General features: G+C 55.5%; 1 protein-coding gene across 7 annotated transcripts in view; it reads right to left on the bottom strand.

Moving 5' to 3' along the window:
- Positions 1-15544, bottom strand: part of AMPD3 (adenosine monophosphate deaminase 3) — a 50928-nt gene that overhangs the window by 5970 nt on the left and 29414 nt on the right. For all 7 annotated transcript variants that reach the window (XM_065946260.1, XM_065946259.1, XM_065946257.1 and 4 more), the window contains 9 exons: positions 14461-14680; positions 12482-12611; positions 8549-8743; positions 7086-7217; positions 6404-6567; positions 5363-5489; positions 2613-2776; positions 1511-1631; positions 243-416 (listed from right to left, as the gene is read on the bottom strand). In XM_065946260.1, coding sequence (XP_065802332.1) covers positions 243-416; positions 1511-1631; positions 2613-2776; positions 5363-5489; positions 6404-6567; positions 7086-7217; positions 8549-8743; positions 12482-12611; positions 14461-14680 — 1427 coding nt within the window. The remainder of the gene's footprint in view (positions 1-242; positions 417-1510; positions 1632-2612; positions 2777-5362; positions 5490-6403; positions 6568-7085; positions 7218-8548; positions 8744-12481; positions 12612-14460; positions 14681-15544) is intronic.

Here is a 15544-nt window from a genome sequence, read left to right as displayed (position 1 = left end):
TAATACAAGTAACTCTGCCAATATTACAGAGCTAGGGAATATCGAAGGGAAAGTGAAAGGCAAAGAAAAGAAATCCTCCTGGTTTCAAGAACCCCAAAAAAGGGCTTCTGGGAGCAACACTTTTTCCTCACCAGGAGCTTCCTTTTGTCTTCACTGGCCCCCAGTCCTACCCTGAAGGCACCGTGTACTCAGGTCCCTACCGTGGGAGGACGGCAGCCCTCACCCTCCCCTAGGGTCCTCACCTTCGTGTAGTGAAACTGCATGGGATCGTCGGTGGAGAGAGAAACGTGAAGCCCCTTGTGCAGGAATTCCCTCAGAGGGTTTTTGGAATATTCAAGGAACAGACTGTTGTTGCTCAGAGGAGACATGGCAATGGGGATCTGGGCCAGGTAGTAGAGATACTGCAACACTGGACTCTGCAAAAGAACCGCCAAACTCGGGAGACAAGAGCCGAAGCGGGGGGCACTCACCAGCAGAAGCCAGGGCTCCGGGCGGGGTCTGTGGGAGACCCCCGAGCTCCCTGCCAGGGCTCTGGGCCCCACCCTCTGCGTTCACCTCTCTCCTGCATCGGGGCCCGTCCCTCCCCGGGGCTGCTCTCCTGCGGTTGCTGGAAGCGCTCCGCCTTGGCTCCAGACCGGAAGCACAGCTCAGGGCAGGAAGGGCACCCGCCAGGCCCCGGGCTGACCCCAGCCTACGTCCTCAGGTCCCCTCTCCCAGGCACTGACCCCAACAAGTCAGCCCTTGGAGATGCCCCACTTTTGTTGTTTTGCTTGACCACAAACATTGAGGTTGTGACTGTAAACACTGCAACTCCTTGGAGGTGGAAAGGGGTGGACATGACCGGGCTAGAGTGGTTCTCCGATGTAGCACCCACCCCACACAGAAACATGAGGCATGGCTAGACTCCCCTAGGAACAGGGAAGGAGAGGAGTTTGAGCAAAATATCCTTCCTATGGAAGTGAGTCAAAATATGGGGAAGAATGAATGCAGAGTTCATGATAGCATTAATTACACAAGCATAAAGTCAGATGGATTCTGTTCAACAGCTGGAGAAGGGCTGTCCTTCCACAGCCTTTAGGATGAGCAACACAGATGTCACGTCACAGCACAGAAAAATGCTTGTCATACAAAGTTAAGGGAGAAAGAAGGAACTGTTTGTTATGATAATAAGCTTATTAAAAACATGCCCTGGAAAAAAAAAGATGGGAATTGGAAACAATAACAAGCTAATGCTTTTTTTATTTAAGTGATAGCAGTAAGGATTTTTTTTTCTATTTCTCCATTTTTTCAAAAACCTAAATTGTGATGGATTTGATCATGTTGTTTCATAATTAAATATAAAACCAAGAGACTACAGATAGCAAAGCCTAGAAAAAGAACCAGCGCTTCTGCATCACTGGCCAGTGCCTCCCAGGGTGTGGCCAGAGCCCAGGCGGTCCCCATCCTCCCCAGAGGAGCCCCAGGGCGGGACTGTCACGGCAGGGCAGGCGTCTGTCAGGGCCCCAGTTACCTTCTTGAGGAGCAGCCCGTGGGAAATGTTGTCGGCAGTCAGGAAAGCAGAAACCAGATGGGTGATGGAGCCGGCCTCCCCGCAGTGAGGCCGGAATAGGAACGTGCTCAGGCCCCGTTCCCTGCAGACGTGAGGCTCATGGTGAGAAAGGACCCTGGCCCCCTGCCCCAGGCCCCGAGGGCCTGCACCGCTAGCTCAGGGCCCCCTCCAGGGAAGACAGTCACCCGTGGCAGAGTTGGCACAGCTGACACACAGCACCCTGGAAACCTCTCCCCAAATTCTGAGACCCAGGCCCAGAGCTCCTCAGAACCAAGAGATGCCATCTCCAGGGAACAGAGAGAGGGCCCAGTCCTCCATCCATCCTCTCCTCCAGGGCCTGGTAGCCCAGATTCAGAGCAGGCAAGGCCCTGAGAAACCATCAAGTCCAGACTCTGTTGTAAGAAGGGGGCAACCCCAGAGAGTGCAGCCAGATGTCAGAAGCCCCTGAGCAGGGCAGCAACGGAGCTGAACTAGAGCCCCTGCCTCAGAAAGCTCAGCCCAGGACTCCACCCCTGGCCGTCTCCTTTCAGCTGTGGTCCCACTCAAAAGCCCCACACCCAGGAACTAGCGCTGGCTGAGGCCTCAGCCTCGCGACCCGGCAGGGGTGGTAAGGACCGCTCAGCGCTCTGCCACCTGGACCCCGCCTAGGTGTGTGCGCTGGGGGAGCCTGGGCGCACAAGACCATGGGATGGAAGCTCTGTGAGGGCATGAAACCAGTCTGTTTTGCTCCCTATTATGTGTCCTGGGCCCAGGACAGGGCCTTCACTTGGCAGGTGCTGTGATGTGTTGAATGGATGGACACACATATGAACGCCACTGGTGTGGAGGTGAGTGACCATGTCGGAAGGTCACGTGTCTGTATCCTATCAGGGATGGACACACACACAGGTGTGGTGTGTGTATGGACACGTGTGTCCAGGCACGGGGGCTGGCCGCCTTGTATGTGTGATGGTGTATTGCAGCGAGCGGCCCGTGCGTGTGTGGGTGGCCCTGCGGGCGTGGGTCCGGAGGGGTGGGTTGGGGAGCACCCCAGTGCGAGGGGTGCGCAGGGCCGCTCACCCACCTGCGGAGGTTGTTCAGCACCATGACGTTGGCGTACATGTAGTACAGGTAGTAGCTGTAGGGCGGGTTCTGCTCGCTGGTCCAGACGTCCGGGCTGGGGCTCTTGTCCGAGAACATGTGGTCACTGTGCTTGGACTCGTCGTCCACGCTGTCAAACCCTGTCACCTGGGCCGGAGGAGGGGTCCTGCATCAAGCTGCGGCAGATGGGCTGCCAGAGCCAAGTGATAAAGGCCTTGGCGCCCAGGCCTCTCAGCTGGGCACCCCGGGGCCTGCCTGAGCCACATTTCTCCCAGGGATGGGGAGTGGGCACAGCACCCCAGGCTGTCCCTCCAGGGTTTCCAGAAGTACCCCGGAAGCCAGCCTAGAGAGCACCAAGCCCCTGTGTGGCGGCAACAGCGAAGGGAAACTCAGGCCAGGCCAGGTGAAGGGTGAGGCGGCTGGACTCACCTCCCGTCCTCCGCTGTGCCATCAGCAGCAGGGACAACAGCTGTGAGGGGAAGGGGACAGGCGTTTCCATACACCTAGGGTGTGTCAGGCCCTGCGTGAAGCACCGACCACACATCATCAGCCAACTCAATGCTCAAGTGGCCCTGTGAGGGTGGGCTTGGCTGAGAGCTGGGCATGGCTGGTGAAGGCTCTTACCCACGTGAGACCACTAGCTGAGCCTAGATGGGCTCGGGGTCGGCACTCTTTGGGGCTGCAGGTGGAGGATGCCCTGGGGTGGCCACGAGAAGCCAGCTGGGATGCCTCACAAGCAGGCCAAGGTGGGCGCCATCCAAGAGGGCTTCTTGGAAGGCTGAGCCCTGCCTCCCGGAGCCTGCCCTCTGAGCAGGGTCAGAGCAGCTCAGAAGACACCCCTCCCCTCACCATACTCACACCGACACTGGGCCCACACTACACTCCAGGAGCCCACCCGAGTCACCAGACTCTTGCTGTCACCTCCTCCCAGAGGTCAGGCCCTGGGGGAGGATGTACCTGCGAGGACCCGGCTCCCAGCCGGCACACGGGGCCGCTTTGCTCCCATCACTCAGCCACAGCAGGGCTTTGGGAAGGGGCCCCTGAAGGACCGGCCCAATCTGGGGGGTTCCCAGCCCAGGCCCAGCCAGGTCTGCCTGTTCCTAACTGGGCTGTAGAGGCCCAGGGGAGCAAAGGACCACCAATGTCTTGCCAGAATCTTCCCTGAAAGAGTCATATGTCAAAGGAAATGACAGTCCCCACCGCAGCTCTCAGCGTGGCCTGGACACGTCTGGGGCCCAGAGTGACCTCGAGTTCTGCCCTGTCGGCACTCAGCTCCGTGGTGCTCCTGAACTCTCAGGGCCCAGCACGGGGGCAACGTCAGCCCCTCTCCTGAGCTCTGCGGCCCCCCAGGCAGGGCCCTAAACTGGACATCCCAAGGGCATCAAGCACAGAATCTGTCCAAACCCCAACTCCTCCTCCTCCCCAGCCTCCCCGCTCCCCGCATAGCTGGCAGTGACCTCCTAAAGGCACAGCACCTGCTCCCCTGCAAAACGAGGCACCCAGGGCCCCTCCAGCTCCTCCCCTTGCTCACCTGCAGGCCATGCCCAAGCCCCGTCTGTTCTCCAGCCGCACCCACCACCTGTATACCCCTCACTCTCCTTAATGGGAGGCAGGATCCTATGGGACCGGTGACACCTGGGTCAGGACCCTGGGTCTGAATTCCAGTCCTGCCCCTCTTAGCTCTGTGGTCTCTCAGTTTCCTGGTGTGAAAATTGGAGCTAGTAGCTTCACAGGACTGCTGTAAGGATTAAGTGAGATAATCCACAGTGTCTTAACACACAGCAATGCATAATCACGCTGGCTACTACCTACCAAACGGTGTAAGACGGGGCAGTCATGAGGGTGAGGTGAGATCGCATCACGGCGTGGATCACGGGGCCGGGGAGGTCATCAGTGTGAGCTGTTACTGCTGCTTCAAGCCCCCTTCGCGTCTCTACTGCTGGATCCCGACTCTCACCTTGCCCCCCTGCGCCCACCTCCAACTACCTTCTGGTTCCAGGGCTTTCCTCACCCAACAGCCTGTGTGCTGATGGTCTAAGACATAAATTCAATGCTGGCCTTCCACCTGTTCAAACTTTCCAGCACCCCCCAACCCTCCCCGCTACAGATACACTCAGCCATCCCTCCACCCCCACCTCTTCACCCTGAGCCCTCTGGGATCTTCCCTGCCTCCCTCCCTGTCAGAAACCATCCACACCATCACCTCCACCAGGCACTGAACTTGCCTCTCACCGTCTGCAGCCACCTCTGTTCTGGGTATCCAGAGGGCGGGACAAGCTCCTGCCCCCCTGACGCCCTTCCTAGTTAAATCTCTTCTCCACCCTTCTCCCCTCTCCCACAACTAAGCAGAAAAATATACTTTGTGGGGCTTAACCAAACAAGGTATGAGGACCACTGGTGTCTAGGGGAAAGCAGGAGTCTGAAATGTCTGCAGCTGGGGCGGGCCTGGTCCTTTCAGCCCCGCCTGGCCAGGAACTGACTCTTCAGTCTCTCTGCCCTGTGGCTGCCTTCCCAGCACCCCACCCATGCCTGAAGGGCCACCCCAGAGGAGAAGGGAACTTCCCTTCTCGGCAAGAAGCTTGTTATTCTAGAAATTCAGCTTCTCAGGGTTGGACACTTCATGCCTGGGGCACATCAGTGACAGGATCTTAGAAGGTAAGCTGACTCAACTTGCTGGGAGTCTTCTCCTCCCTCCCCCACTGGGCACATCACCTGAGCACCACCCAAGCTTACATATTTGAGGAAGAGGTGAAGCTCTCGGTGATCTTGAGGGTTGATGGTGGCCTCGAAAAGGGGCAGGAAGATGTTCTCCAGCATCTTCCCGAAGCTTGGCAGCAGCTTCTTTGACCTAAATATGTCACTGGGGGAAAGGGAGATTTGCCGATGAAGGTGGTCCCAATAGCCCCCTTGACCTGTCAGAGACCAGCCCTGGTCCCTTCCTCAGGCAGTGCAAGTCCCCATTTAAGCATCCAGGGCAGGGTCAGAGGTGGGGCTCCAACACAGATCCTTCCCCTCCTCACCAGGTTCTGCAATACCAAGCATTGGTTGGCACACTCAGCACCAGCCCATGCCCATCAGTGAGCGTTCTTCAGCTACAGGCCACACTGGGAGGGGGGCGCTGGGATTCAGGCTGATCTAACTCCCTGCCACTCAGTTCAGTTCCCCTAAACCACGAGGCCTAGCCATTCCAGGGGCCCTACCTGGCCCAGACTGGAGAGGACAGGGGTAGTCTGAGCCATATACAGGCAGTGGGCCAGCAATGTGGGCCCCTATCAGGTTATGCAGACTCCCAGCCTCACGCAAAAAGATAGTCTATCCTCAAATCGCAGTGACAAGAAGATGGGCAGTCGTTCCACCCAGGGCTTCCCAGGTGGCGCAGTGGTAGAGTCAGCCTGCCAATGCAGGAGACACAAGAGACACGGGTTCGACCTGTGGGTCAGGAAGATCCCCCAGAGAAATGCATGGCAACCCACTCCAGTATTCTTGCCTGGAAAATTCCATGGGCAGAAAAGCCTGGTGGGCTACAGTCAATGGTCTCAAAGAGTTAGACATGACTGAGCAACTGAGCACATATTTCCACCAGGCCTTTGCAATCATATGTTCTTCAAAGAACAGTGTTGAAGCATCACAAGGACATCTGTGCAGACCACCCCTCTCTGTAGGGGAGTCCCAGGGGCACCAGGCCTAGGCTGGCACTGGAACAGGCTCAGCAGATCCTCCAGGATAGGCTGATGACCCCAGAGGACACAGGGAGACAGCAGCCACCTCACTTACTAGATCCGGGGCACCTGGATGATCCAGCGCATGTTGGGTGAGTAGACCTTGTGCTGGATGAACCAGCGGGCCAGGTTGGGCCACTCCTCGGGACTGCGGCCGTAGATGGAGAGCCGTGGCTCTGAGTACTGGTACTTGCTCTCCTCCAGCTCCCGGGCCACCTCCTGGCACCAAGAAGAGCTCAGGTCAGCCCAAGGGTTGACCCTGGGTTGACCCCAGCAGCAGACCCTACAGCTCCCCAGCCACCAGCTCCCCGGCTCAGAAGGCCTGATCTATACCTCTTGTTAGCACTCACTCCACCTTCGTGGGGAAGAAAGCCCTGGGCTTGCAGAGTCACACGCGTGACTAGGCCCGGCAGCATCTCCTCACAGAGCGAACCTATACCCAGGGCAGGTTGCAAACACGCAGAGCAGCAAGCCTGGATGTGGAGGGCTGGACTGGGATGGACATCCTCCCCTTCCTCTTGCCTGCAGTCAGCACAGTCCACACACAGTTCCTGCCCACCTGGAAGCCGCGGCCAGGGCCACAGCACTGGACACTGGGCACCTGCACCCCGCCTGAGCTGGACGGACAGGGATCCGGGAAGGGGAAGAGGAGAGGAGACCCTGCAGGCCCCCACTCCCTGAACGCAGATGCTGTCGGGAATCCCAGGAGGGCTTGGAGACGCCCAGGGCTCACTCACCTTGACCATCCGAGCAAAGTACTCTCCTCCTAGGTAGTTTTCTGTTTTTAGATACAGGTCTCGCAGCTCGCTGGCCCCCACAGGGTTGTACTTGGAGTTGAACTTGTCAAAGCGGTGGAACGTCTGCCGGCCCTGGAGAAAGAGACACCAGCCAGCTCACCACGCTATCCTGCAGCCAGCAGACACACGCCTCCTCCAGCCTTCACAATGAGGCCTGCGTGAGCCACACTGAAAGGCACCTTCTATGTCCGTTCGTGCATGGAAGCTTGGGAAGTCCCAGGGCCAGGACCACACATCGTCACTCGGTCAGCCCTGGGGTCATTCCCTGAGACCTTCTGTAGAGCAGGGTCAAGGTCCTCGTGCTTCTAGGAGCAGGGCTAGCTGAGCGAGCAGAGAATACTGAGCCATCAGTAACAGCGTGTGTCCTATTACTGCTTAGACTGCATAAGGCCCTTTCTCCACATCTCCTCATTCAAGGTCTGGTTTAAGATTTTTTCACTATAGTGAAATGTATAGGACACAAAATGTGCCATCTTAACCATTTTTAAGTGTACATTCACACTGCTGAGCAGCGATCACCACCATCTGTGCCCAGAACTCTTTTCATCTTATAAAACTGAAACTACGTCCTCACGAAACAGTAACTCCCCATGACCCCTCCCCCAGCCCACGGTAACCACCATTCTCCTTTCTGTGTCCATGAGTTTGCCTGTCTAGATGCCTCATACATGTGGAATCATACAGTACTTGTCCTTTTGTGTCTGACTTCTTTGATTTATAACGTTTTCAGCATTCATCCATGGATATAGCAGGTTATCAGTACTTTATCCCTTTTCAGGACTGAGTAATAATCCAGTGTGTGTGTGTATGTACATTTTGTTTATCCATTCAAGTGGTGATGGACACTCTTTGGCCACTGTGAACAATGCTGTGATAAGCATTGATGTACAATTATCAGTTTTAGTCCCTGCTTACAATTCTTTGGGGTATATACCTAGGACTGGGATTGCTGGAATATATGGTAATTCTATATTTAACTTCCTGAGGAAATGCCCTACTGTTTTCTGTAGCAGCTGCATCACCATTTAGTATTTTAATAACACTGTAATGTCATTAAGGCACGTGGTAGTCACCATGTTACAAGCAAGGAAATAAAAGCTCAAATGAATTACTCAAAGGCACTTAACTCTTAGGTAGCGGAAATGGGAGTTAGAAGGTGAATGTCTCTGACTCCAAGTCACACCCTCTTCTCCTCTGTCCCAAAGCTGCTTCCAGCCCTTGTCCTTGTTTGTCCTCTGAGGACAAACTGCCTCTCACAGTTCCCATGGCTGGAAGAGAAAGCAATGCCTACACAGCCAGCCCCTCTCCAAGACCAATCGTCTCCAAGACCAATCGTGGCTGCTTTCCAGTGGGCTGAGTCCTCCACCAGGACTGCGTGAGGCCCTGGGGCCGAGCCCACTCACCGCATGGACGTCCAGCGAGTCCACAGTGAGGTCATACGGGTCCATGTGCAGGCTGTCGAACACCTGCCGCAGGGTAATTTTCCGGCCCCGCTTCTCGGCCACTGTCCTGTCGGGTTCCGTCTGGTACGTGTGCTTGATGAAGCGCAGCAGGTGCTTCTGGTTCATGCAGGCAGCTGCATGGATGTGCGTGTCCACCTGCGACAAAGTGCCCCAGCACGTGAGCCGATCCACCTCCCTCAGCATCAAGAACCAGGACCCCCAGGCCTCGGTGTTGAGTGCAGAGCCTCAGCACCTCCCCTGGTGCTGGACCGCCCCACCCCATCTCTTCTAGAACTGGTCTCCCCCCTTTCCAGCCTTGCTGCCCAGTCCCCCTCCTGACAGCATCAGGAGACCTTTTCTAAGTTCAGTTCAGATCTGGCCATTGGCCCTGTTAACACATCAGTGCTGCCCAACATTTCAAGATAACGCCCAAGTTCCTTAGCCTGGGATTCAAGGCTTACTTCAGTCTGAAGTCTCACCTTGCCCTGCTCTCTGCTCCAGCCAGGACACCCCACTTACCCGAGGAGCCATGCTATTCCTCAGCCTGGATGTCTGCCTTCCTCCCCACCAATCTCATCCACCTGGAAATCTTCTACAACCTCCTTCACATAGAAGCCTATCCTGATCCCCCAAACACAACAAATGAGTTTTTCCCTTGTCCAACCTGGAACCCTGGCACAGACACTCCCGTCACTGTATATATCCTCCAGTCCACTCTAATAATTTTCTGTCTACTTCATCACTAGACTGGAAGCTCAGTCCTCAAGGACAGGGACCGTGTCTGATGCATCTAAGCCTCCAGCGCTTACCCCAGAGCCTGGGATGATGTGAAATCAATGGATGGAGGAACAGACCAATGAGCAGGTGTAGAAGGTTCCAACAGTTTCAGTGATATCCACCTCCTCCTCATAGAACCTCGGGGGCTCACGTAATGCCCCACAAAATCCCACACTTGCCACTGACCTCTCTTAGAACCCCCAGAGCATTCCCCTCAGCCACCAGCCCTAAAGAAATAGAGCCCTGGCTAAGCTGGGGAATGGCCTGAAGTCACAGTGGGCATCCTGACCCTCTCCCCTAAAGCCGAGGGGCCTGCGGGAGGTCCCGGGGAAGGGGGCAGTGATCTCACAGGCCAGGGTGCTGCCACCCACTAGCCCACACTCTCTAGTCCCTGCTGCGGCCAGCTGGGCAATCCGCCAGGGCTAGGGCGAGGAGGCGGCTGACCTCAGGCCAAGGAATGCTGTCCACAGCTGGCCAGGCATCCCCGAGTCATGCCAAACCCGACATCCAATCCACTGAACCTCTGTGAGCTTTCCACCAGCCAGCCCCTGTCACCGGCCACATCACTCACTCCTCAGGGCCTTCCTGCCTTTAATCCCGCCACTCCTACCAGAAAGACAGACCACTGGGCATCAGAGAAAGGAAGCACCAAAAGTTAAAACATCACCCAAAGCTCAGGTCCCTCAGGGACAGGCTGGGCTCGTGGGAGAGGCACAAGCGAAGGTCAGCTGGCCTTAGCTCAGCCAGACACAGCTGGGCTCAACCACCTCAGCATGACTTAGCACATTCTGGGCTTTCTTGCTGTCCTCCGGCATCCCAGTGACACACCACAGGGGGTTCAGCCTGTGCTTACCCCCCTGAGTCACAAGACGAGGCAGGAAAACAACAGGACAATCCAGGAAGCATCTGATCCAAACTTTAAAATTACCACGGTGATTATTTTAGGAACAAGTAAAAGAGCCCGTAATCGGAGGTCAGTACTTTCGATTCACTGGAAGATCCAGGAGCAATCCTTGCTTTCACCTAAGATCTGGGTCTAAACAGTGGTTTCTAAATGGGCTGGCCAATACCTGGCCTCTAAGCCAACACTATTTCCATATCCATAGTGAAAGTCATTCAGTTGTGTCCGACTCTGCAACCCCATGTCCATGGAATTCTCCAGGCCAAAATACCGGAGTGGGTAGCCTTTCCCTTCTCCAGGGGATTTTCCCAACCCAGGGATCAAACCCAGGTCTACCGCACTGCAGGCATCCGCATCTTTACCAGCTGAGCCACCAGAGAAGCCCAAGAATACTGGAGTGGGTAGCCTATCCCTTCTTCAGGGGATCTTCCTGACCCAGGAATCGAACTGGGGTCTGCCACATCCATGGCAGACATCAATAATCAACTATAGTACCCTTCACTAAGCTTTGGGAATAGCCTCAGGTAGCCACTCCCCGCTGGTCAAGTTTGGCACACAAGATGAAATCTGTTTGCTCTCCTTGATATGAAACTTAAACCAAAGTGGGTAAGGCCTACTCCTACCCCACTGCCAAGCAGCAAACACACTCAGCCCCTTGTTCTCAGCTCTGAGCTGAAAACAATCATCTCAGTTACATACACCTGCTGGCTGGGCCCCACGGTGCCAGGACCCACGATCTGCTGTGATGCCACAGGTAATTTCACAATACCACCCACACTGACCCATGGCCACACACAGCTCCCGCCTCAGAGCAGGGCCACCACGACACTGACAGCCACTTGGAAGTGTGGAGGCCACCTCCCAGCCCATCCTGGACTTCAGAATCAGCTCTCCTCCCCTCGCAGAGAATGCCAGGGTAAGAGCCGTCAGCACCCAGGAGACAGGGAGGGACAGGCACAGCCTGACCTGGAGCAGACCTTGGCCTGTGTTTCTGGATGGCTGTGGAGCTGGCGTGCAGCACAGCACTCAAAGAAAGCATGTCCGTACAGAGGGTACACGAACCCCTAGACGGACAGAGAGCTCGAGGTTTGGCTCTGGTATGTAACCACCGCCCCCTCCCCTGCCCCCAGGACCCTCGCCCACAGAGTGGCCAGAGAGCAGCTGGCCAGCCCATCAGCACCCACAGGGGCCCCGCCTCAGAAGCAAACAGTGTCGGAGCTGGTGCAGTCAGCAAGGACACTGCTGCAGGCGGCAGGCCAGCTCTGAGCACGCGCATGTGCAGAGGGCAGAGCCACCCACAGCTGGGCGAGGAGTTTCCTTGGACACTCATCTAGGGTGGAGGGTTCATGTAGGCAGGATAGAGAGGAGCCGGTCTATCGACTGAGGCACCCATCTGTCTGAGCACCTGAGGATCACAGAGAAGAAACAGACGGTGCTTGAAGGTAAACATGCCATGCCGGGGTGGCCCACACATGCCCTTTCACCTCTGCCTGGAAATCCCGAGACTCTTACGTGAGCCTTAGAGCCCAGGAGCTGAGCTCAACTCACTCCAAGTCAGCTAAGTTCCGACCTCTTCCTGAAAGACACCTCTATCACATCCCTATCAAACTAATAGTAACCAGCTGAGAACTGCTTGTGGACAGAAAGTGACCCTTACTCAGCATCAAATGCCCCTCACTTGGCACTGATCCCATGCTTGATATATATTAGTTACACAGGATAAAATGGAAAGCAGGAGGCGGCGACCATTTAACCTATAGGCTCGTCCTGACGGCAGCCCCTGAGCCCAGGTGCACGCAGGCTGCTCATCCACTCTATAGGAGGGCAGAGAGAGGAGCACGTCGGATACGCTTCCTTAAACACACCCGGTCCAGAAGGAAGCAGAACCACACTCCCCCAAGTCCAAAGAGGTCTTAACATTGATAACTGTTTTTCAATCCATGATAAATTTGAGGCATCCTCTATGTCTCAACTCTTACAACCAATTAATAGGCCCTGCTCTATTTTTCAAGGAGGATGGCACATTCTAATAGATATACAACAAAGTCATAACAAGTACCATCTGAGGCATGGCCGGACACATGGAAAACAGCTGGCCAGTTTTCCTTTTGTTCATAGGAAGGCCACACTGGGGACCTGCCCCTGACTGGCTCGAGCCAGATTGGGTTGAAATGAGGCCCGGGACTGGAGCTCTGAACACTGGCCCGCTAACACACCTTTCTCACGTTATAGAAGTCTCGGTGGGGGTTACTCTTCAACTCTTTGAACTCAGACATTTCATTTAACATCTCATGAAGGCTGAACTTGGATTCCAGAAAGTTCAGTCGCCGGTGACAATACGTCTTCCTGCAGGTTGGGAAGGAGAAGAAACCACAGTTGAGGAGAAGTCGCATCAGTTCTCCAGTCTGGAGACCTCCAGTGTCTGTGGGGACCCAGTCCTGGGTGGAAAGTCAGGATGGAGGTCAGGGAAGGGATGAGAAGGGGCAGACTGTGTAACCACAGCCACGTGCTCTACGAAATGTGTGGAGAGTCGATAGGGGGCAGTAGAGAGCTGACCTCATACAAATTCCTTCTGTATGAGCTTTACAGGTTTAGGCAATTAATCTCAAGCTGCTGTCTCTCATGAACAAATATGGAGCTGGCACTGCCCAAGACAGAAGCGAGGGTTAAATTGGCTGAGGGTGCGAAGGGTCCAACTCAGCTTCATGGATACTCAAAGAAAGTCTCCCTCTTTCAGCCCTTCCATCTTTCCACCCTCCCATCTATCCTCTGCCACCTTTCATTCCTTGAAAGGAGTTTCACCTCTGTCCAAAAGATCAGTAATACAGTCAAATCCTAAGGCACGACCTTCCCACCTTGGCTGTGACAAAATGACACCCAAAAGATTTCTCAACCCTGAGGCTTCAAGGCGAGGGGCGGATGTTCTGCATCGTAGGCAGATGAGGGATATAGGGGTGTTGTTACCAGGACAGAAGTCCATGAAAGAACTGATGTCCCCACCAGCTTGCAAAGGCCACTGGGGGGTGGGAGCACCCACTGTTCTCAGCCAACAGCCAGCCCACACCCAGCCCAGGTGCCAGGCCACGTGCCTGTGCCACAGCTACACAGAACATGCAATCACAAGTCGGGCCACCCTGCCTCCCTGTGGCCCCCAGATGCACACGGCGCCCCTGGCACCCAGGCAGAGACCCTTGTAAAGAGCGGCCACCAAGCCTGGACCAGCACCACCATATGTGTGCCAGGACGAGCCCACAGCCGAGCACGGGAGAGTCTGGGTCAGACCAGATTCCCAAGGGCATCTCTCCCAGTCCCTCTCCCGGCAGGACTCGCCCTGACAGTCTCCAGGACAGGACAGCTGCTGCTCACACACATCCTGCAACAGCCCTGTCCCCAAGGCTTCCCCTCAGACCTCTGTTCACATTGGCTGAGGCAAGCTCCCAGGGATCCCACTCTCCCCTCACAGCTCTTCTCTCTGCCCTCGGATCACCAAGGACCCACTCTGTCCAACCCCTCGGGGCCCACTCTCCTCCCTTGGAAACCGGCGTCACCCCACTCCCAGCAAAACCCAAATGGCAGGGCAAGAGAGAAGTCCCTCAGCTGTGACCAGCTTCCTCTGCTCCCCTAGGCTGGGTACTCAAGCATAGCCTCCACTGCTGATTCCCTTAAGGAGGAACGAGGGCCCAAACTCAGGAAGACAGCTCCCTGCCAGGATAGCTCCAGCTAAGCCTACAAGCATCCTGGGAGTTGCGGCTCAGAGTTCCCAAGTTCCCTGCACTCCCCGCTCCAGAAACATGGAAAAACCAACACCGGAAGCAACAGTCTTCCTGGCTCCCCCACATCTACCCTAAAGCCCTGGGCTGGTAACTCTCTGCATCGCTGCTGTCCTGCCTGGGGGGAGGGGTGACCATCATTTTAGGGTGCACAGGTGGCCACCGGCAAGCAGGAGCCCCACACCTGTGCATGCGGAAGGGACAGGCAGTAGCAACTCGAGAATGCGCCAGTCTGTGAAGAAAAATTGTCGCCGAAGCCCACAAAGCACTGGGAAAAGAGAGAAACCCACAAAGCCCTCTCTTTCTTGGGTGGTTTATCTGAGGGCAAGCCCAGAGCAGAAGGCCTGCCCTGGTCCCTTCCTACGAGCAGCACTCCTGCAGAAAGAGGTGGACTCAGCTGGTCATGGAGGGGGAAGGGGACTTACGTGGGGCCATCCGTGATGAGCGCCAGGATGTGGCTCATGTCCACCGTGTAGGTCTCCAGGTCGGGGTAGGGTAGGCTGTGGGGCTCCTGGCGCTCCAGCATCTTCTTGTTGTCATACACATAGAGGATGCCTCCCTGCATGCGGACCAGGTAGCCCAGGTTGGGGGGAGCATTCTCCAGGCAATAAGGGTCTTCTTCAGGCAGAGGGGGTGGATGAAAGTCTGAAAGACAGGACTGAGTGAGAGCAAAATGCCCCTGACCTCAGGAGCTCACCTCAGGACTACAGGGCTCCAAAGTCACATTCTCCGTGAGGCCTGTCCTGGTTGTCTGACCTAAAACCTAACCACCCCAACCTGCCCCGGCATCTCACCTCCCCCTCCCTGCTTTATTTTGTCTCCTTATCACTTGCCGCTATGTAAGATAACTTCTCTGTCTTTATCTTGGGTGGTAAATGTTCATCTTGTTCACTGCTATATCCCCACTTCCTAGAACCATCCCTGGCCTGTGGCTAGCACTTCATTTTTTTTTTTTTTTTAACTTAATTGAAACGAGCTTCAGTCTTCTGGGTAGTTCAGGGACATGAAGTTTACTAAGACGGGCAGCTGTGTCTTCTCCTAATAAGAGAACAGACAGGATCTGGGACTGCCCAGTGGGAATATAATTGTTCCTGTCCTTCCACATCTTCCTGAGCCCAGGGTGGCCAAGGGGCAAGATGGAGAAGCCAGCCCTCCCCATAAGCACAGAATAGGGAGCCTGTGCCCCCAGAGACAGAGCTGTCTGTCCCCACACCGTGGACTGTTAGCCCACAGGAGCCAGAAGGCACCTCTTGGCTATTTCCCAGCTATGACTTCGAGCAAACTGGGACTTTACCTCCCGACCCTGTCTGCTCAGCTGAGGATAACACCCTGCCTTAACAGGCTGCTGTGAGGGTTGCAGCAGCAGGTAGAGGAAGATGCTGTATAAATATATGATAGGATGTTATTCTCATCTCTCTTGTTCTCTCAGTAAGCTCTGTTCTGGCTAAGGAACAGGTTATGCTAAGTAGCAGTAGAACTAGGGGCTTCAACTCTGCACATCAGCCAACC

Source organism: Muntiacus reevesi, chromosome 9 (assembly GCF_963930625.1).
Source record: "Muntiacus reevesi chromosome 9, mMunRee1.1, whole genome shotgun sequence".
Lineage (NCBI taxonomy): Eukaryota > Metazoa > Chordata > Mammalia > Artiodactyla > Cervidae > Muntiacus > Muntiacus reevesi.
This window is presented reverse-complemented; position numbering and strand designations above follow the sequence as displayed.